Here is a 23139-nt window from a genome sequence, read left to right on the forward strand (position 1 = left end):
ATTTTAATGACAATAATTAAAAACAAATGCAAAGCTTCATTTCTTAAAGAATAAAAAGGGCGGTGGTATCAGCTTACAAAAAATACAGTGAGAGCTAAAAAAAATTATTCGAATAAATCTTTGGTTCATAAGACGCTAAGAACAATATACAACACTTGACATACATTTGCTAAATTAATAAAATTAGGTAAATTAATTTGCTTGATTTAAAAATATGCTTATTACAAAATTTATATAATATTTGCTACAAAAAGGCTATCTTGAGAGATTGTATTGCATATATTGAGTTTCATATTTACTGCCTTTAAACAAACTGTTTCAGAAATAAAACAGTAGAATCAGTGGTGCTGCCAACTAATATTTTTGGGAATTCCCATTTTGTGGAATGAAATTCCTAATCTGACCGAATCATAAATATGTGTGGAATTTCATTTGCTTCAATAAAAAAAGGAATTAATTTGTTACTGATATTTCCCACTATTTTATATTCTTGCCACAAATCTATTTTTGATTTAACGATTATTTGCTTAATTAATTATACTAACAAAAGAGCCATGATCGCTTAGTGGCTGAGGATACTGAACTGTTATTATGCAGAACTGATGTTCGATCCCCTGCCTTAGTTCAAATGTGATTATTGAATCCATGATTTATGCACAATGCTGACCACACTGCCTCAATCAGGCAGTTAGTCAAAAAAGTTTGTAGAATCTTAACCTCATTGAACCCCTTGGCTCACAATAGGCTGTTGGGCAGAATGTTTTACTTTCAAAGTCAATCAAATAAATAATGAACCATTTGATCAATAAATATAAGAAATTAATTTCTAGCGAAAATGAAGAAATAATTTTACACTATCCATGAATCGAATAATAAATAATTAGGTAATCGAATGCTGAATAAAAATAAAATATCTTGAAAGTGGTTCACTTGTTGTGCTATCTGTAAATCAAAAGAATGAAAATCCAAAAATGCTAAATTCAATCTTATATGGTAAATACATTTGAATAGTGAAATGCAACCTGGTAAATACATTTGAATAGTGAAATGCAACCTGAAAGACAGTTAAACTTTAAATATAACATATATGTTTAAAAGTTAGAATTATAAATATTTAAATTAAAAAATAATTCCTTTAAAATGAATAAAAAACTTTAAAAGTAGGAGGGAAAAAGTAGACTGACATCACACATTACAGGTCATATAAACGATTGAGAAAGGAAAGCACAAGAGTTGAAGGCAAAGAATAAATTGAAAAATTAGCAATATTAGTTTAGAGAAATATTAACATCAAGACCACTAATTATTTGAAAAAAAATATTTTATATTTGTTCGGTAAAAAAAAAAATTTTTTTTTTGTTAATCTTTTAAGCTATATAAAAAACAATTTCAATTAAAAAAAATCAAAAACGAATTGAAAATTTTGACAAAAGATCAAAAATTGTGCTTTTTTTTTTGTTGATCTTTATTCATAAGAGTATCATGGCTGCAAAAAAAAAGAAAAAATATTTTACGCGATTGAATTTCCTAAAAATCCGAAAAACCATTAATCTAAACTGTTTAACAATTTTAAAACTAATTTGAAATTTAAACAAATTGAGGCAAATTATTTATTTACAATGTGGATGCGGCATATATGAATTCCAAAATATCATAATTCCTTTGAAAATAGTAAAAAAAAAAACTTCAAATTTGACATGAAATAATTAAAAATATAACAACCATATCTAAAACATTTTAATACAGGAATGGTCTATCAATTCTCTAAAAATGTGAGAAATGCCATATTGTTTCAAGTAATAGTTTTTGAGTTCTGACAATGAGAAACATGCTCGATGATTATTATTGTTATTTTTTTAAATATAGAAAGATAATCAAAAGGTACTGATAAACATTAAAAGTAGGTTTAACATTTAATTTTGCATTGTTTATGTGCATTGCTACTATTAATAATATAAAATTTTTATGTGTTTAAAAATTAAGATAAGTTTCTGCAGTAGGTTATTGAATCAATATTTGTTTTACAACTTCATGTAACGTTAGCCTTTATTTCCAACCAAACTGTATTTACTTATTCATTGATACACTTTTAAATTTTTCTAATTGGCGTCTTGTCTCTCAATTTCTGATGAAACTTGCCCAGAAATGGGACAAATTGGCATTTCAAAGGCAGGGAGGAAAATAGATTTAAAGAAGATATAAGAATTGAAACACAGATATCTATCTTTGTTCATCAAAAATGTGTAATACATTTATTTAATTTCATTTAGTTTTCTAAATTAAAGCAAGCATGAAATTTCTTAAATTAGCCAAATGGTGAAGCGAAATTTGCAGAATAATAAAAATCTTTGGAAGCTCACAAGAACTTCCCATCTTGGCTTCCATGGGTAGAAAAAAATTTTTTTTTAGATACTTAAACTTCAGTAAACATATTTTGATAAAAAAAAGTACAATAGAGAAAGAATATCTTTAACAAGATCCATCGTATTTGAATATGAATGCATTGAAAAACAGATTAGGTAAAAGGAAATTAATTACTGTGCTGGTTATATTTGGAAATGAATTTAATCTTGCGAATGTGTAATAGCAGATGATTTTTACATACTTCACTCATAATTATAAAACAGGTTCTTAGAGATTATTAGAACTGCCTTTTAGACATCTTCAATAATTAGTTAGGAAAAAAATAAGATATCAAAATTCAATTTGTGTTCTAAATAAAATTTACATTTTACTACTTTTTAAGATTTTTATTTTAGAATTTAAATATGTTTCTAAGTATAATTTAGAGATATTTTTGAAAATGTTTTAGCCTTTTATTTTTTTTTATCTTTGAGTATAGTATCAAGATGGGAAAACCAATTAATAAATAATTTGAGTTAATAAATCATTTGTATTATAATTATAAATTTACAGATATAAAATGAGAGCAATTTACCTTTTGTGCAAGTACACAGTTCAGAATTGAAAATAATACCCCTTTTTCTCTTCGTTTCCAGACTTCTAATGAAGCTAAATAATATGATAATTAAACTTAATGGTTTATCTAAAAGTTTAAATAACGGAAAACATGTTGTTACATATGGCTTTATTGGAAATATTAATCCATATACAATAACGGAAAACATGTAATTACCTAAATTTATAAAAAATAGTCTCATTTTTTTAAAGTATTCACATTAACAGTTCTTTTAACTATGAACGGTATTGAAGTAAATAAAAAAAATTATTTTACTAATACTAGTTAACTGTCATTCTTTATTTCATAAAAAGCTAAGAAATTCTGAGCTAATTAAATACAACAATTTAAAAAGGTAAATGACTACAACATATTTTAAAAAAATAATAATAAATTGGTGAAACATGTGACATACTATAAAAAGTTATTATCATTATTCTTTTAATTATGGACCAAATACCAATTTAAGTATAATACAAACAGGGTTGGCAGGTTTTTGACATGTGACAGTTTTTGACAGTTTAAACCATGGTTTAAACCGTCACGTCAAAAACCTCACTGTCAAAAATGTCGAAAATGTCAAAAACCTATATTCATATGTGAAATTTAATTAATACATAAAATTTATATATTTTTTAAAGGATAGTGTTTCTAAATATGTTCTAGAAAAAATAAATTTAAAATTTTGAAGAAACACTTATATTTTGAATAGTAACCAAAATCTTGTACTTTTGAAAACTGACATCTTTTGTAATATTATGTATTCATTTTCATGTGTTATTGAAAATCTGCAGTGATATTAAGAAATTTATTTATAACCAAATTTAGTGTATAGTATAGATTATACTAAAAATTAGACATTTTTAAAGATAAACATTAGCAGTTTTGTACATTAGATATCTTCTTTTAAAGAAAAATCTTTTTAATATTCTTTTAAATCTTCTTAATAATCTTTTTAACATAAGACAATACAAATTTAAGTGCTTTCTGTTAAATACACAGAGTAGTTAGTGTCGATTTACAGTATATTCAGCCTATTCATTTACTATGCTGAAAATTTAGTTTATCCAAATACTTGTGAATTTCATTTTGCTGAATACGATATAGTTTTGTTGAATATCTAAATATTCAGCTGTTGAATAATTACTTCTTGCTTTCAAGATATGCATTATTTGTATTCTTAATACAAGTGGAGAAAAAAAATTAAGAGATAAAAATTGTTTTAAAATGATAAGTGTAATAATTATAAATAAATATAATAAACAATATGAATTATATTTATCATTATTCATAAATATAACTACTTTTAAATTCAAATTAACATACTGGATAATAAAGATATTCGGTATAACATTAAAAAAATTTTTTATACACTTGTATCTTATATCAAGTTTGTATTTATACAGCATAACTTGTAAGTTCCTTATAAATATTAGTTATATGTTCCTTATATGTCAAAAATGCATAGTAATAAACTTTTAATTTTCTTAAGTATCAAAAAGAAAAAAATTTTTTTTAAATATAAATATTTAAACAATTTTTGCGCAAAATTTTTCTGCACGTGCATTTAAATATAAATTTCTGAGATTTTAAATCTGTTATTTTACCTTAATTTTAATTAAAAAATATTTTAAAACCTGCTGATTACCTATAGTATAATTAAATTTCAATATAATGCATGGCAACTGTTGGTAGTTTTGAAGTTTATATATTTTCTTGGCAAACTTCAGTTTTTGACATTTTTGACGGGTTTTTGACGGTTTAAACCAGTATTATACCCTTGTCATGTCAAAAACTACTTTTTGACGTCAAAAACCCAACCCTGAATACAAACATATGAAACTCTAATTAATGAATCAATTCTTGTGGTAATCAAATTTATTCTAACTGTTTGAAATCAAGTAACAACATTAACCCTATGACATACCTTTGATCAATGAACTGAAAGGGGTCAGTTCATAGATATTACTGATTAAATTAGAGTTTTGGCGGTTTGCTAGGAAGTATAAATCTTAAGCATAACATAAGCCCATGTAAATCATATTACATAAGAAGTAGCAACAATTTCTTTTTGAGTTTAAAATTTACATAATTATGTGTTAATTGTTGGCATCAAATAAATGGAAATTAGGTTGAGGATGAAAGCCAGGTAGTCAGTGTTCTATCTACCTACTCCTCACTTCATATCAGTTACTATAATGTCACAACCTTCGAACCACTGACCCCAATTAAAGTCCTGGTTACGGACTCTTTGCTTCATCACATGAAAAATTGCTGTTCCCTTTTTGTTTATTTCATAAAGATTCTGGTCCTGGCAGCGACATTTTTGTAGAAATTAATAGTTTTTTTTTTTTTTTAGAAACTTGGTAGTAGCAAATCAGCTGAAAAGTCTATTTTTCTTCATGTACAGTGTACACTAAAGAATTCATATTTTTTTACTTGTGATGTTCTTTCTCAGGGTTGCCACTCAAAAGGGAAAACTTGTAAAATACAGGAAATTTTAGAGTTTTTCTTCACAAACTGGGAAACTGTAGGGAATATTGTTTCTTATTTTTGTCTTTTAAAAAATGGATGCCACTCAAAGCACAATTTATGGGATATTTAAGGATGATATTTCAGCTATACTTCATTTACTATGGCATAATTTGTTTTAAGTATGTTTCTTTTCAGGAATTAAAAATAGCATAATTAGCCCGAATATAACTCAAATAAGAGCACAGTGTTTCCTCTTATATATTGTGTATAATATGTACAGGGAATATTGTTTCCAGTGGAAACCCTGTATACTTAAACAGTACAGCTAAAAATAAAACAAATTACCTGCTTTTCTTTGGTCGGATAGTTCTATCATGCTTCCATCTTCAGCGCAACCACTTTCAACATTGTTCAACATCTGCATTAAAATGAGAGAAATTTTTACAATATTAAATTGCAATATATTAGATTTATAGATAAAAATTATATCCTGCACTTTCTATGAATAAATCATAAAAGTGACTACCTTTTGTACAATATTGAGAATTCGATACATGTTATCCAAAGCAGTTTGATGATTTCCTTGATATTGAGGAAGTTCAGCTAGAAGAAGACGGAGTGCAAATGGTACCATAGAACCTAAAATTGTAGAAATAAGTAGATTATCAAAAATATGGTAGCTTTTATTTCATTAAAATTGTAAAGTGTTGATACGTAAAAGAGAACTTAAGAAAAAGCTTCATTTCAGATATTTATTTGAATAAAAAGTATCTTTGAAATGCTTTGAATGAAAGAATTTTCGAATATCCTTTATTTTTTACAACTAATTTTATGAGTGTGAAAGAAAAGAAGCAGGGCTTGTTTCTTAAAAGGAAAATCTATACAAAATCTGGCACATAAATAATTAATATACTTAGGAAAAATAGTTTACTGCCTTACGCTGATTGTAATAAAAATTAGCCAGTACTTTTAGAGAATCAAAAGAAAAAATTACACACTTTTGCTAACACGTCATTGTTATGAAACCAAAAACGTTACAACTGATGTCTCATTTAACTTTAAAAACAATATAGTTAAAAGATGTTAAAAAATTCCTTATTTAGGTAGGTTTATAATCTTTAACTTCTTAACTTAACCATTTTTTTGTAAAAGATTGAAAATGCTCAAGTTATCTTGGGCTTTTAGGTTAAGGGGTCAACTTGAATGTAATATACTTATTTACCTTTTCTTCCTCTATAAATTTCTGGATAAAATTCATAATACAAATCTGGTTTATCCATTACTCCAAAAACAGCACTTTCGACTTCAGCCAATGAAAACTTTCTGAGTTTAATGAATAAAGCCAAGCGCGTATACCATATCTAAAATATTGAAAAATAAAAATATATATTTTAAAATTGCTTGAACATTAATTTATAACCATATACTGTAAGGATATATTGTTTGAAAAGAAAAACTTTAAAATAAATATTTGTTCAGATTTTGGTTTAAAAACATTTACGTACTCTTAAAGAAAAAGGAGTATGAGTGCTCGGCTTCCCATCTTTACCAGGACCTTGACCACAAGATGTTAAGAGTCGTTTTGTAAGATTTATAGCTGCATGGTAACATTGTCCTTCCTGTCAATGGTAAATACATTGTTTAAAATTAGATTTATTTTAAAAAATACATTCAAATCCAAAAGAAGATGATATTCTAGTTATGATATTTGCAAAAATGAAACACTGTTTCTTCATACTTAGCAAGGCAAGTGTTTAAAAATAAATTTAAAGAAGAAAAAGCTTGGTATTGTTTAAAACTAAGAAAAAAATCACAGCTCCTTAGTAATTAAGAAGATTGGGTCAGCTTCTGCTCCAAGATAATCTGACAATACTGTTCGAAAAGAGACAACTAAGTTTATTCTGTTTTAATGTTAAGAGAAGAGTTGAGATTATCCATCCCACTCTTTTTGTTATAAATAAACGATTCCAAGTTGAATGAAAATATTTTAAAAAGAAACTTTTCACTTTAATACAAAATATTTTCCACTGCAGCACTAAAAGCATTTTTTATTGTAACTTTTTCATCAAAATAAAAATATCATGGAAAATATTCATTAAGAAATTGAGAATATAATTGGTGCATTTTAAGCAAAATGATCAAACCAGATTCAGTAAGAATGACCCATTCATTCAATTTTATCAAAGTTCCTATTAATCTTCAGATGGAAAAAAAATATTAATTAGTTTTTTCATATGTTTGGAAACAGTATTTATAACAAGTATTGTAAACAAACATAGAGCAGTGTGGGAACTAGCTTATATTTATAAATGTGGTATATTATTTGCTATTATAATTATCATATATACTGGCATATATTATAAATTATACAACATCTTTTACACTGATTGCCAAGAATATAGTACTGAGGAAATTCAATTTAAACCATAAACAATTAGGTTTTACATGATTTTATTTCTATGAAGCAATTTGTAACAACGTTACTGAAGAGCAAATGGTGATCACTATAGAATGTACTAAATGGTTTAATAGAATGTATTTGTGAAGAAATGGAAATTTTATAAGAATATTTTCATTTCTGAAATGTTTGAGATTTTATTGTTTATTAGACAATGAATATTTGTTGAACTGGTAACAAGTTGTTTTTTTTCAGTAGAACTTAAACTTTTTGGCAGTTATACTAAGAATTAGAGCAATATTAAATTAGCTTAAAAAGTACTCAATAAAATTACCTAAAAAAATAAATGTTGATATTACTAGAATAAAATTAATACTTTCTTGTTGTGTACAAAAGCAATTAAATATAATACAGTCAATGCACTTTAGCAAGACTCCCAGTAAAGCAACACTTCCATTATAGTGGATTCATACAAAATATAGTATTTTCCATTCCATTAATGCAAGATTGTTCTAGTGCTCATTGAAACATCAGAACTAATTTGTTCATCAGAATAGAGACCAAAATTTTTTTATTATTTTTTTCACTTTTCCATTTCCAAAAAGAAAGAAATATATGCAAAGTTGTCGTGATATAGGATCTGAAATTTAGTGAAATATAGAGTACATAGATATACTCTATATTTCCTCTGAATTTCAAAACGTGAAGTATATAAATATACTTCACATTATTGAGAATCAAAGAGATCATTATTGCATCCTCACACAAAAAAAATAGAACGTCAGTTTGAAAAACTTGCGAGGAAATCGAAAGTTTGCTTATGTGTAACAATTACACCTACCATCAGCTTTTTAAGACCATTTTCATCTTCAGAAACATCATTTACCGTCAAAGCCTTTCTCTGCTGAGCAAAAGGAGAGTTGCATTCCATCAATAAAAATTTCACAGGATCTTCCTAAAATAAAATAATGTAAAATTTAATCATTGAGTTGAAAAAAAATATGGTAAAACATGAAAATTTAAAAAATATTAACTTTTCTAATTATACTAACAAACTAATATTAAAAACTCCAAAATATGCCAAAAAGGAAATAGACTTTAGAGAAACAGTTTGTGTTTTGAAGATCTCTTTCAATAAAAATTCAATCTATTTTCATATGTAATTTACTTATTGCATGGAGGTAAAAATAATTCAAGTTAAGCAAAGCATCTCAATTAAGTGGATATCATTGAAGCCGCAAAAAAGCCAGGCAGCAAAGATTTTATTGAAGAGTTTGTCCTTCAACAACTCTTAGTCTAGTGAAGGATGTATACAAAATTTTCACGGAACAAATTTCTTTCTGCAAATTTTTTTTATTATTTATTGATAGTAGTGAGGGAAATAAATAATAATGTATTATCATCTTTTCTAAATTTTTCAGATATGAAATAAAATAACAATTTAAATGTAGAATGCAGGCCTGTGATTCTTCCACTAACTTGTGGAAGTTAGCAATTCTCAAAATTGTTGATTTGCGGAAGTCTGTGAATTAATAATTTATATTCCGTCAAAGTTTTCTCGAAGTTCCTCTAATCTGAAATTAAAATTTCGCTACTTTAGCAAAAACTCGTTAGCTAGACATTTTTCTGCCCTTACAAGCATCTTCCTTTTTTCTTCCTAAGTTCTAATTCCTGCATAATATTGAATTTTTTTTTTAGGCAGATTTGTTTTATTCATAATAGACTGACAAAAATACAACTGTAGATAAACTATGAGAAAAAATTTCCAGAATAACTTTGGCTGGAATGAAGGAACAACTTAGGCAAGCGCAAAAGTATAAAATTGGTGGTAATCTAAAAAATAATTCCTGAAAAGTAAGTATTGAAAGATTTCTCTCTAGTGTTTTTTTTCTTATTTATTTAAAACTTACATTTTAATGAGTAGTAATTTTGTTTCAAATTCTTACTTGCAACAGAAGAATTACTTAACCAATGTGATATATTTGCCTCTTTGTAAATTTGGCTACAATTAGATTGAATTAATTTTTAATATGGTATTACAATGTTTTTTTATACATTATTACATTATATGTTAATGCAATGACAACTACTTAAATACAAAAAAAGAGGAATATGTAATTTTTGTCAATATATATTCTTTAACATGTTGTAGAATGTACTCTCTTTAAATTTTGTAATTATTACTTTTGCGCATAAAAATAAAAGTTTTTAAAAGTCTTCTATGTACAAAAAGAAAAAAAAAACAATACAAGGAGAAAATAATTTTAAGCTAATTCCTTCTTCCAGCAATCACATGACTGACATTGTTTTGGAGTTCACTGAAATGCTAATTACCTATATCTGTTAAGAATTGTAAAATACCATGTAATAAATATCTGCTTCAACCAATGTCTCGTACTTAATATAACCTTGAATGTACTCAGTGAGTTGAGAATGTATCTAGTGACTAGTCTTATTACTAGTGACTATCACTTAATATTAAGGAAATGCCACTTCTATTGTCATGAAAAGACGGATCGATGATTAAAATTTAGTGTCTATAAAAATGATCCCAACCGATATAATTATGCGTAAAAACAAATTTGCCAATTATGAATGATAAAGATATTTTAAATAAATAAATAATTATGTTTTTTGTTTAAGTTTGCATTTAATTCTTTATCATAAAAATTGGTAAGCTTCAAAAGATGAGAAAAGGTTTGTTTGAAATGCTTCTTATTTCTAAAATAACTTTTTTTTTCTCTTCCTAATTTAACTTTCAACTCAAAAAGTAACTCATTGATAGCATCGTCTCTAGTGCACTCTGATTGCAACATGAGGTTAGATCGTCAAAAAGAGCTCTCTCCATAAGAGCCTCTCACACGAATATTATATATTAACCTACTTATTTCTTTTGTAAAATTTTTTGCTTTCATATTTTTTCGTGTTACCTTATTTGACCTTTTCTGAATTTGGTGCAAATGTTTGCCAAGTCGCTGGGAGAGGTTTCAAATAGCCTGTCCTAAAGGTTATTTTTAACATAAGGTCTATGGAAAAAATTCCATGTCTCCTAAAAGTGGTCACAAATAGAGGTGGTATTTCCTAGAAGCTTCACTGTAATAAAATATCTATCTTACATCTAACAAGTTTTTTTTAAAAAAAGATCTAGATATCCAGTATTAAATTTAATCTTTGCATAGATCTAACAAATAAATGCCTAAAACAGACTTGAATTCATGAATTTTCACACAAAATTTTTTACACAAGATATGCTTGAATTTTCAAATCTTTCTCCAATTGTGAATTTCAGAACTCAATTATTTTTTTAGAAAATGAAACCACATACTGAGTTGCTGAGCACACAACACCAAAATGCTGAAGCACTTTGCTTCGTTTTTCGTGTTTCTTTCTTTTAATGGGACTTAGCTGAAAATTAAGCCAAATTCTATTTCGCATTCCATTTATTAGATCCTGTGTTATGGAGCTGTTAATACTTCAGCTTATTTTAAGAGTACTTAATCTTTCATCAAAACAATCTTAAGCAGAGTTAAGATTAAGTTTTTTCTTTGTAAGTGTTTGTAATCATGATACAATAAAGTAAATTTTTTGTTAAGTCTGTTTGTTTTATTAGACAAAAAGACTACATATTTGCAAAATTTACAATCGTACTCGGCATTACTTTTCATTGCAAACACCACATTTTTCAATTTTAATATTTAAAATCAATGCAGAGCTATCTATCCATGCATACGAAAATTGCATAGCTAAGTTGCCCAACTTGAAGCAGTAACAAAAAAATGTGATATATTAGATCATTATTACTGTCAAAGACTTTTGCCACAACTAGATATGTTTTAAAAACAGAGAAGTGAGCCACTTAATCAAAATCACATATAGTTCTAATAGTACCTATGGCAACAGTTTTGTTAGGTTGCAGCAAAAATAAAGGCCACCTTGTACCTTGGTTTCCCCAATATAGGGTTAACAGATTTATAAACCATGGTTTGAGGACAAACCAACAGAAAATCCTCAAAGAAATTAAGATTTCAGATCACAAAATATTTATGGAAAATATTAATTTACATCTGCAACAAAGACTCTTTTTTAAATTGATAACCATCTTCATCAAACTTGATTTCATTATTAAGTAGTTTTGAAATACATAATATGCATATAATTAAAATTTGTTTACATTTTGCTAGAATTATTATAAGACGAGTATTGCGTTTTTATCCCTTAAATTTAGCAGGGTGCTGTTTTTGCTTTTTGATTGCACTTGCTGTTAGACAAAACTATCTTGTTTTTAAATAAATAAATAAAAAAAACATGTACGTTTCTGCATTTTTTTTATATTTTACTGCAGATAAAAATAAAAAAACTAAACGTTTTCAGCTAAGTTTAAGGACACATGCTAAAATTAGGAAACATTTTTTGTTTTAAGAGAGTTTGAAATCTTTTGAGCACAACCAATTAAATTTGAGACAGACTGCAGAATTAGAGGATGTGTGGTCATCTTATCCTTATGCAATTGAAAAGCAATACATACACACATATTAATGATAAGTTAGTATAGTGTAATACCATTTCTTCTTCAATTATTACTCCAGGCATAGTTAAGTCATTTGGATCTGGTATGAATTGTCCTTTTGATGTAACCAAAGTTACTAAAATTTGCCGAGTCCGATCTGATGGTATCCATGAATCTTCAATATCGCTTGAGTTAGAAGAATCCAGAAAGTTATCAAGACCAGGTATTTTCAAGGTGGGTTGTTCAATTTCTAAAGCTCCAACTATTTTATCTTCAGCTATTTTATCAAAAAATGCTTTTCCATCCTTATCTTGACCACTTTTATCATCAGAAAAGAATTTCAAGAGAGGAGGGGCTGGATCATCCTTACAATTTCCACTGTCTGATTAAATATACATACATATATATAATATATATTAATATTACAGGCAGGTTATTGTACTATAAACATATTTTTAAAAAAATGAGGGTAAAATAAATCATGTAATTACATTTCAGAAACATTTTAATAGTAATACACACAATTATTACGAGAATTGAAGTCATAGTGGTATAAAATTATTAACCATTAAATGGAGAACAAAATCAAAAAATACAGCATCATAAGGCAAAATGTTGTTAAAGGAACATTAAAATAATAATTTAATAAAAGTTTGACTATCCAGAGTAGGCAGGACTCTACAATTCCAGATACTTCAGCATCCAAAAATCTTAATTTTTAGTACTATCTTATTTTCTGGAGGGGAGGATAACCCATCTGAATAAAAAAAAAACTAACACAATTGACGGTTATTAAAAAATAATGGTAAAGGAGAAAAAACTAATCACTGCTCAACACAAAAAGAATTTTTAAAATGATTAAAAAAAATGAGGAGAAATGAAATAAACTTCTGAATACTTGCTTCTTATAATCAAGTAGAAAAATTAAAACAAAGGGGACGTTTATCGAAGATCCATCAGTATTTACATATTTTTCAACATTCCAATTCATCTTTAGCAAAAAAAAAAAAAAAAAAAAAAAATCATGAGTTTCCAAAAATTCTGGTCACTTGAGCTTTCCAGTTAATTGAATTCAGATAGCCAGGCTTTTACTCTAATAACTATGGAATAGTCTTTGAGATGAAAGCAAATGAATAAAAATAATTAGATTAGAAAAAAATTAAAAATAACAAATTAATCAGAAAATGTAAACAAATGATTATTAAATATATGCAAGATTTGAATTAAATAAAAAAATTAATTAAGTATCAGCAACTAAAATAAAAAATAATACAGTTTGTCAGCTAAAGTATAGGGTTAGGTAAAAATGCAGCCCTATAGGAAATGAACATATATGATTTTCACTGTTGAACAATATTTGCAATAAAATTCTGGCTGCGACAGTTCACAAATTTCATAAAAAATATGGTTGGAATATTGATTTGACTGCGTCAACTAAAAGAGTTATTGAAAAATTTAAGGAGACTGGATTGATAAGGTTCAACAAGACTACAAGTGGTAACATGTTAGACAACATGTAGTTTCAACAAGACTCTACGACACGCCATACAGCTCATGAACCAATTCAATTGCTGCATGGGTCATTTCCTGGTCCTGTATTCGCTTGTTTCGGTGATATGAATTGGTCCTCTAGATCAGAAGTTCCCAATTTTTTTCGGCTACTGACTCCTATATATTCTAACTTTTTTCACACAATCCTGACTTTCTTAATAAAGTCTATTAAGGTGAAGGCATTAACTGATAAAAGACTATTTTTAAAATATTTAATTAGAGGAATGAAGATCTTTCATCATTATATTATTAATAATCTTAAATAAGGATCTATGAACGACAGTTAAACTTATAGTCCTTGCGCTGTGTCTAGTCTAAATTTGTTTTTGATGAATATACATAAGCAGAAAATGAATGATATAAACCAAATTATGGTTTACTTCAAAATGAAAACTAAAAAGTACTGTTATAACAGTTGAAAATGGTTATTATATCTATGGGGTTATTTAAGGTCAAAGATCTAAGACAACAAGCCTAGGTCCACCCATGCTGTAAAGGAAGAGATTCAACACTAGGTCAACGAAATTCAGCCACATTTATGCAAAATGGTTATAGAAAATTTCAATAAAAGAGTGAGTATGTGTCAGCAAAGCTGTGAAGCTTATTTGCCCAATATGCCATTCCATATATAACCCTACTCTATGTACTTTATGTTTCAATAAATAAAAAAACTATAATTTGAAGAAAAAAACTGTGTTTTCTATTTAATTTAAATCTTATGTAAATTTTGGGTTACTCTTCATAGTTTTCAAAATTTTGCATCTTTAGAATAAGGGGAGTGGAGATAAACAGCACTAGTCCAACCCAAAAGATGCAGAAGGGAATTGCTTCAGTATTCCTAAAAATAAAAAAAAAATTATAAAATTTGAAAACATTTTGCTATCTGATAACATATATTTTTTTAAGTAACACTTTATTTTTGGTACCATATATATATTGATTTCCACAAATACAGTGTTACTTATCTTTTTAAAATACATATATATTTTTTACTTCTATATTTTTTATTATTTTAGTTCATTTTCAGAATCATTTATAATTACTCAATGTACAATTTTGTACAGGTTAGAAAATAGAAATAGGGTTGCTTGTATAAGTGCAAAATTCTAATAGACATTTTTCTTGAAATGCTAAATGTATGGCAAAATTGTTTAAAATGATAGCATAATATAAACTGTATCAAGCAATCAAAAGTAAAATAATAAGCTTTCATAAAGATAAATGGATTCACAAAGCCAATTATGTAGAGTATAAAATATATGTACCTATAGGAATTTCAGTGGCTGGTATTACTGTATTTTTTTCCAAATAAGATTCATTCTGTTTATCATCCAGTATATTTCTTTGTTCAATATTAGGAAATGAAGTTTGTTGAATTTTTTCTGGGTTTTCAGCTAAAGCGATGAAGAAGTTTACCCCTTCTTTATCTTTAATTTCTTTATTAATATCATTTACATTAAAATATTTACTCAAGTCATTTGATCCTGCATTGGCAGTCTGGAAAAAAAAATGCAATAATGTCTCAATAAAATAGCAAAAAAAGAAAAATAATTAATTCATACATAGTTTTAAAAAATAAATAAATAAATAAGTTGTTGTACATCTATATATACATTAATCTATAGCAAACAACTTGCTAATTTATAAAAAATAACAACAACCAGACAATGGCCCTTCAATCTAAAAAAACATGAGAGCAGTGATTCTCAACCACTGTGCCGCGGCACTTTTGTGTGCCGCAAAATTCCTAAAGTGTGCTGCCAAATTTTAAAAATGTATATAGTTAAATAATTGAATTTACTTCGAATGAAGAGGAAGAACTAATTTTGCTTTCTAACAATCGAGATTTAATTTTAAAATATTCGGAAGAATCAATTAATTCATTTTGGATTAACATTAGATGTGATTATCCCATGATAGCCAAAAAAAAAAAAAAACTTTAGAAATATTATTACAATTTTCTACATCTTATTTGTGTGAATTCGGATTTTCAGTATTAACCAACATAAAAATGAAAAAAAGATCGAGACTGTTAAATGTAGAAGACGATATGAGAGTAGCATTGTCATTTTTAAGACCAAATATAAATGAAACTATCAAAAAACATAAAGCTCAAATTTCTCATTAAAAGTATTCCTATTATTCATGTGTAATTAATCCCTTAATAAACGTTGTTTTTGCAGTACATATTACATTATTTTATTTTACATTTCAAATTATAATCATAAACTATTTTACACAGTGTATTACAGGTAAGTAAACAACTTTTAAACTTATCTTTTTCTTTGTGTGCCGCCAAAGTTTGAAATCGTTAAAAGTGCGCCGCAACAAAAAAAAAAGGTTGAGAATCACTGCATTAGAGTAAAAAACACTGGGCAAGAGCAGTGAAGTTAAAAATAAAAAAGTGCACAGAACATCAAACAGCATCAATAACTAGGTCCCTCCAAGGTACCACACTTAATTTTATATAATTTTTCTTAAACTTCACAATTGTAATTCCACCTATTTAAAACTATTAAAAAATCTACTAAAATATGCTGCTAAGCATTATCAAAGCTAATATATATATATATATAAAAATTTTTGTTGCTGAAATTGAACTAAAGCCGGTTAACTTAAATTAATATAAGGAAATTAAGTTATATATTGATAAATCACATATACAGTCAAATTCACCTAAAACAAGAATACGGGGACAAAGGCAATTTGTTTCAAAAATCGGAGCACTCGTTAAAACCGAGCACTAGAGTGCTATAATGCACTAAAAAACATTTCATTTACGGTTTTCATTAAGATTGAAGGGATTAAATTTGTGACCCTGAGAACATTGTTTAACAAACAACACTCAAGGCACTAAAAACTATATCACTTAATACTTGGCAGTTTATTAAGCAGTCAAACCATTTTATTAAAGCCTCATTTTTTTAATTACAAAAAAATCATTTTCATTCTTTGATCAACAAAATTTTTTTTCTGACAACTTTAACAAAATAATTTTCCTGAAGATAATAAAAATTTTCTTGCTAAACTCGAGTTACCCTAACCATGACAGAGTTTGAGGTGCTTTCTTTAACACAAAACTCAAGATCTTAGATCCTAAGTAGATCCCTATTGATTTGGACAGCACACATTTACTAAAAATAACTTAGCTTTGAAATTTTATTAAGTTAATTTTTTATAAGTTTAACATTTTTTAAGCATTACTTTAATTACATTTAACATTTATTAAATTTTTACGCGAAATAAGACCAATTTTAATGCATAAAATATTTATTTTTAACTTGAATTTTAAAATCTGACACTCACTTGGATATCAAGATTTTTTTCTTGAATTGATGTCTCTAATGATACAGTTTCCATTACTCCAAATTCAACATCTGATTTTGTTATCTCTGCACTCTCAAGTAAATCGTTTTGAACAAGTCCAACAGCAGTGGACATATCTTTGTTAACATTCGTTGAACTGGCCTGTAGAGTTGATTTTTCTAATTCCGCTTTTGCCACAGCACTGGAATCTTTCTGAATACTTTCGGCTTCTAACTTAGAAAGATTTTGAAAAGAATCCATAATATTCTGAAATTAAGCAGAAACAACAAACACTAAAAATATTATACTACATTTGTAATTATCAATCATCAAGAAAAATAAATCAAAGCACATTACAAGGAATTTACAAGATACATAAACACCTGCAACACTCTTTTATTACCAAATAATTAAAATTTTAAGAAACAGAACATGATACGTATCGATTTCGGGGGGTCGTAAAAAACCCATAATCAGTACTTAAAGTAGTTTAGGGGTACCTACCAATTACCACAATTCATCTCATAATCTATTACCACAATACTAGTAACTATTACATTTAATTGAGCTTCATTGGCGTCAATAACAATTTGTCCATTTTTACAGCCCCCCTCTGAAATGGATACGTACCAAGGAAATTAGTTTATTCTTTAATTTCATATCATAAATCGTAGATGATTTAATAAGTTTTAGAAACGCCCAACCTAACACCATAATTTCTGTGGAAATAAGAAATAAACAGCAAAGAAGTTTACAGAACAAGTAATACTTGAGTCTATATTTTGTCGGATAATTTGCATGTACTGTATAAGTTTTATCATAGACAAAAAAAAAAAAAAATCCATACTTAAGGTTGAGGGTGAATTCAAAAGATTAATCTGCAAATCCCTCTTGCAAACTTCAAAAGTGTAAATAAATTAAATTTTAGAATGAAGAAAATATTTTATTTTTCTTACATTCCTTAATTTATACATGTTACACTTATAAAATACAAGCACTTCTGTTTCTTGTAAAAGAGCTGTTAGCTGTTAGAAAGTAAATAAACAGACGAGTCAGTTTCTGAATCATGGTTACAGCTATATTTGAAAAATATATATAATTATTTAAGTATTTATTTTGGATAAAATAAACTCTTTTGTTCGGTGCAAAGTCTAGAACATCTGCATAAAAGTGAATCAAATTTGTTCTTTTTCATTTATTTCTTTAAAATCACTTAAAAATGATTTACATCAGTGTGAAAACTGAAGCTGTGTGAATAGAAATTGAACTTCGTTTTTGTTTTTGTTTAGATTTGTTTCGTTTAGTGATCGCTGCTCAAGTGTCAGAGAACGAGTGGAAGTTCTTGACTATATGGATCAATTAACTCGAAGGTGGCAAAAATTCGCATAATAAAAAAGTTATGATTAATCTGTTTAATTAAGAAACATCAAATGTTATGAGAAAATTGTAGTATTTATTCGATTTTCCGGTCTACTATTTTGTTATGCTGGATTAGGATGAAAAGTAGAGCATTAAATTTTCTTCAAACGAGCTGAAGTATTTTGGAATGAACTTCTTTAAGAGTTAAAGTATGTTTTAAAATTAATTAGTTTTATTTATTAATTTCTTTTAAGAGATTTTTGTCATTGTTTTATTTTATATTAAGATTTTGTTCCTATCCTCTCTCAAAATGAATAATTACAAATTTTTCTTCGAAGTTGGTTTACAAATTGTTAATTAAAATTTGTATTTTAAATTCTAAGTAATTATTTGCATGCTGTCTCCATAATATTTGTGAAAATATCATTGAAATAGATACTTTGTACATTTACATATTGTGCGAAAATATGTCAGAAGAAAAACAAGATTTTAGCATTGTAAAAAAATAATCTCGGAACAAATCTTAATGAATTTTTTATGTGATTTTCTAAAATATATATAAAAAAAAAACTGTAGACTTGACACTTGTTGAACTAAGGAGCCAAGCTGGAATTGTGCTTACAGAATATTGAGGGAAAAAAATATAAAATACATTTATCGTTATTTGAGTTTTTTTAACTAATTTTTATAAAATAACAAGAAAATTTGTTTCATTAATTATTAAAATTAGTTTTATTAATTAAAATTCAATTTTTCAACAAACAAATACTTAAAATTCAATTTTTAATTAAACATATCAAGTATTGAAAGTTTAGAAGTTATTAATTTCTTATAAGAATATTGTACGAAGCATTATTTATGCACATTCAATTGTAAATTTATGAAAATAATTTTTTGAATATTATTAAAAAAATTTTTCTTCGCTATTTATGCTATTAAAAATTTGACCAACATTTAATGATGACAGTGATGCTTAATAATTTATGGTAATAGTTAACGTATTTTAGTATACTAGTCAATGTAGTCATCATTGTAGTTGACCAGACTACCCAATGTGGGCCAATGCCTTCCTCTGAAGATTTCTCTATACCGACTGCCAATTTATCTTTGATCTCCAATTTTTTTCATTAATTGCAAGAAAGACACAACCGAGTCAGCCTGTCGCAACCGTGACCTTCCTCGCTTTCTTGTTCCAGTGGGTCTAAAAAGCAATATCTTTTATATTGTATTGTTATTATTTATTCCAATTATGTGGGCCATCAACTTCATTCTATTTATTTTTATGTATTTAATAATATCGGGTTGGTGGTAGATCTTGTACAGTTCAAAGTTGAATCTCCTTCTCCGGTAATTGTTTTCATTTACACTACCAAATATACTCCTCAAAATCTTTCTCTCAAATATTGCGATACAATTTTCCTCCAGTTTTTTCATTGTCCAAGCTACAGTAGCATATGTCAAGACCGGCCTGACAATAGTTTTGTAAATTAAGAACTTTGTTTTTCTAGAAAGAAACCTAAGCTTAATAGATCTTCTCACCCCATAGACAACCTTAATTGCCAGATAGAGTCAGTTTTTTATTTCAGGAGACATCCTGTTATCAATATAAATAATTGATCCTAAGTAAGTAAAACTACTTACTCTTTCAAATCTATTTCAAGATAGGAGTCTGGACCCATTTTCTTTTCTCTACGAGTATGACTAAGCCCATTTGTCTTGCAACCACCTCAAGGGCAAGAAATGCCCCTTTCAGAGAAGGAAAGGAATGAGCAAGTTAATGTAGTATCTTAATATATTATGTATGTATGTGGTAACCTAATATATAAGTGGACAATACTGATTCCATGTTTTTTTCCATAATTCTTAAACATTATGTAAATCACATAAAAAATATTATTTAATTACATGGTATAATAAATTTTTATGTTACAGCGGTAACATAAAAAGCTTCAATTAATCTTTTTATGTTAGTTCTTTTCTGAATATCCTTTTCTTTTATTTTATTAATCTAATCGAAATACTTTCTCACACTTTTAGATTCACATCCTGTCCTTAAATCTATTTTTGGCTCAACTATGCATTAATTAAAAGCAGGACATTTTTCCCTTTAATCTTCGTGGGAATCACTCGACCTACTTCATAAACCAATAGTAATTTCTAAGATTTCCCTCTTTTCTCTAAATAAAGACATTTATGGATTTTACTTCGCAAGATTTTCCCTAACATATAACCGAGGAGCGCAACTTTTCGTGTACCCTTTTCATGATTGCTCTGTCTAATAATTAATAAATAAATTTCGTACACTCCTTCCCTGCCTAAGACCTGTTTTAATCCTTCCTTCCACTCGGCAACGACGTTACATATCAATATATATATATATATATATATATATTCTAAGCATTTAAATTTAAAAAAAAATGAAAAATGTAAACTTTTTATGTCTACATTCTACTATCTGTACAATAGCTCATTAAGCCTGTAATGTTTAATTAATTTCGGAGGAGGTTTTGTCCCCCAAAACTACGCCACTGTCTCGAATTACTTCAGGTTTTCTGAAACTTCTATTTAGTCCTGCAACATCACTTTTGTCTATTGAAATAATTTTTATAGGTGGTATAAATTTAAAGAAACAGATGGATAAATGGCACAGTGCACTAGACCAGCAGTTCCCAAATTGTGTTTTTTTTTACCAGTTATGCTTTTAGGAACCTGTAATTAAATTTATATCTAATTAATTACGCATAATTTATTATTTCCTTTATTTTTATAAAATTACTAGCTGTACCGTGTGTACGTTGCAACACTTTCAGTTTGAATTTTAATTTTGTATTTAAGGGTGTAAATAAGATTTGCAATTATGATTTGAAATGATAATTTTATTTAATGGTGAAAGAAAACAGTGATAGTCTCAGCAGTTAATTCTCTAGGATATCGTTACTGCATTTTCAAACAGACATGTATGGTGATGCACACGGACCATGAAACATATTTTGGATGATGATCTGAAATAAGTCTGATTAATGGTGATATCAGATATTTCTGCTGATATGAGCTGACCAATTTGGCATGGGGTGATTTTTTCAATAAGCCAAATCATGTGGCAATTCTCTTTTTCGCCATTCAATAGAATACATCAGACACTGTGTCTCTCGAAAAACATGACGCTTCGCAATGAAACCAAGTATAGAGCTTAGTATTTGTTTTAACTCACATGCAGTAATATCATGAAGATCCGATGATGTTTGCCTAGGTTACGAAAGCTGTTTAATTTCAGCTCAAGCAGGATTGCATGTGAATGCAATAAATAACTCTGGTAGCCCATATGGTTGTTGTTGTTGTAGTACCGAATGAAGTAATTTGGAAACACGAATTGTACCGGCTTAAATTCGCCAAAAATTTTTTCGATTGGTTTGTTTGACCTGATAAGAACCTTGATAATGGCTCGGCTGGCGACATTAAAACTGGCAGTTTTACTTTGCCTCCAGAACAACAAATTCCAGCTGTTTCATTCTTAAATTTGAGAGCACTACAAAACATACATAATTGATCCTTTTTTCCGATGATGACGCTTGGGTGAAGACTATAGTTGGTTGTCGGATCATAGTGAAATGCACTGAGATTCAAATTAGGGTATTGGCAGCATCTAAATGCAAATTGCGTTCTTGATTGATTTTCATTCTTGCTTCCCGTTGCTCTGATGTTTCCGACGAACTGGCTTGAGTAGTGAGTTCTCTATCGGTTTTCATTCTTGCTTTCCGTTGCTTTGATGTTTCCGACGAACGGGCTTGAGTGGTGCGTAGTTGATTCGTCAACAGTCTTCTTTCCCGCTGCTCTTTCTCTAAGGAACGGGCTAAAGCATTGTGTTCTCGATTAGTTTCAAGTCTTTTTTCCCGTTGCGCCGATGTTTCTGAAACACGGGTAGTTCTCTTTTTGCGTGTTTGAGATGTTGATCTACTAAAACCGATACGTTTAGGCCATATATTTTTGCAAATATTCTCTCTCAAACAAAAAGAAATGTAAAAGTTGACAGTGGTCGCAAATTTGCCGAATCGAAAATTCACATATTTATTTTAAATAATAAAAATGAAATAAATTAAGTAAGAAATATAAGAATGATAAAATTTAAAACAAAAATCTCTTTTTTAAATGAAAGAAATAAAATGAATGTGAATTCGAAAACTTTGTAATAATAAACAATCTAATAGTTTTCAAATGACAACAACTGTCAGCAATGAAACCTTCAAAAACAACAATGAAACTTGCGCGAATTATAATTAAATATTAAAGCATATGTAATTTACTTTTCTAAATGAGTAGAGCTATAAGATAGAAAATATCACTCATGTTGTCTTCGAGATATTTGAAAACTGAATCGTTTATATCAAAATTTAAAACAATGGCTAACTTTTGACCAATCAGAAAATTCCATTTCGATTTTCGCAGATACCGTTGGAACGGTTTGTCGCAGAATGTTCTAATGTCGACAGAAACCTTTCTCGTGCTTTGAACTATCTGTATGCCAAGTTTTATAGCTTTCTGTCGGATGGTTTAGGAGTCTATAAAGGACAAACAGACGCACATTCA

At 27.7% G+C, this 23139-nt stretch overlaps 2 protein-coding genes across 10 annotated transcripts in view; one reads left to right on the top strand and one right to left on the bottom strand.

The window, feature by feature from the left end:
• LOC107441199 (trafficking protein particle complex subunit 12) overlaps positions 1–18373 on the bottom strand; it is a 23625-nt gene extending 5252 nt beyond the window's left edge. The window contains exons 1-10 of one of the 4 annotated variants that reach the window (XM_016054369.4): positions 18044–18373; positions 17197–17463; positions 15156–15387; positions 12393–12721; positions 8674–8787; positions 6940–7053; positions 6657–6795; positions 5961–6073; positions 5780–5852; positions 2939–3012 (exon numbers count right to left, since the gene is read on the bottom strand). In XM_016054369.4, coding sequence (XP_015909855.3) covers positions 2939–3012; positions 5780–5852; positions 5961–6073; positions 6657–6795; positions 6940–7053; positions 8674–8787; positions 12393–12721; positions 15156–15387; positions 17197–17457 — 1449 coding nt within the window. In that variant the 5' untranslated portion in view covers positions 17458–17463; positions 18044–18373. Of the gene's footprint in view, positions 1–2938; positions 3013–5779; positions 5853–5960; positions 6074–6656; positions 6796–6939; positions 7054–8673; positions 8788–12392; positions 12722–15155; positions 15388–17196; positions 17464–17965 lie in introns of all 4 variants that reach the window. The other 3 variants (XM_016054371.3, XM_016054368.4, XM_087158454.1) reach the window with 3 other exon arrangements.
• The window catches only part of LOC107441198 (dystrobrevin beta), a 173580-nt gene continuing 168774 nt past the window's right edge, over positions 18334–23139 (top strand). For 3 of the 6 annotated variants that reach the window (XR_015432245.1, XM_016054363.4, XM_016054365.4), the window contains exon 1: positions 18334–18764. Coding sequence is in view for 2 of the 6 variants with exons in the window: in XM_016054363.4 (XP_015909849.1) it covers position 18764 (1 nt within the window). In the remaining 4 variants the exon portion in view is untranslated. The remainder of the gene's footprint in view (positions 18765–23139) is intronic. The other 3 variants (XR_015432246.1, XM_016054364.4, XM_071180232.2) reach the window with 1 other exon arrangement.

Source organism: Parasteatoda tepidariorum, chromosome 1 (genome assembly GCF_982258835.1).
Source record: "Parasteatoda tepidariorum strain Cologne lab strain chromosome 1, Ptep-v5.0, whole genome shotgun sequence".
In the NCBI taxonomy this organism is placed as follows: Eukaryota; Metazoa; Arthropoda; class Arachnida; order Araneae; family Theridiidae; genus Parasteatoda; species Parasteatoda tepidariorum.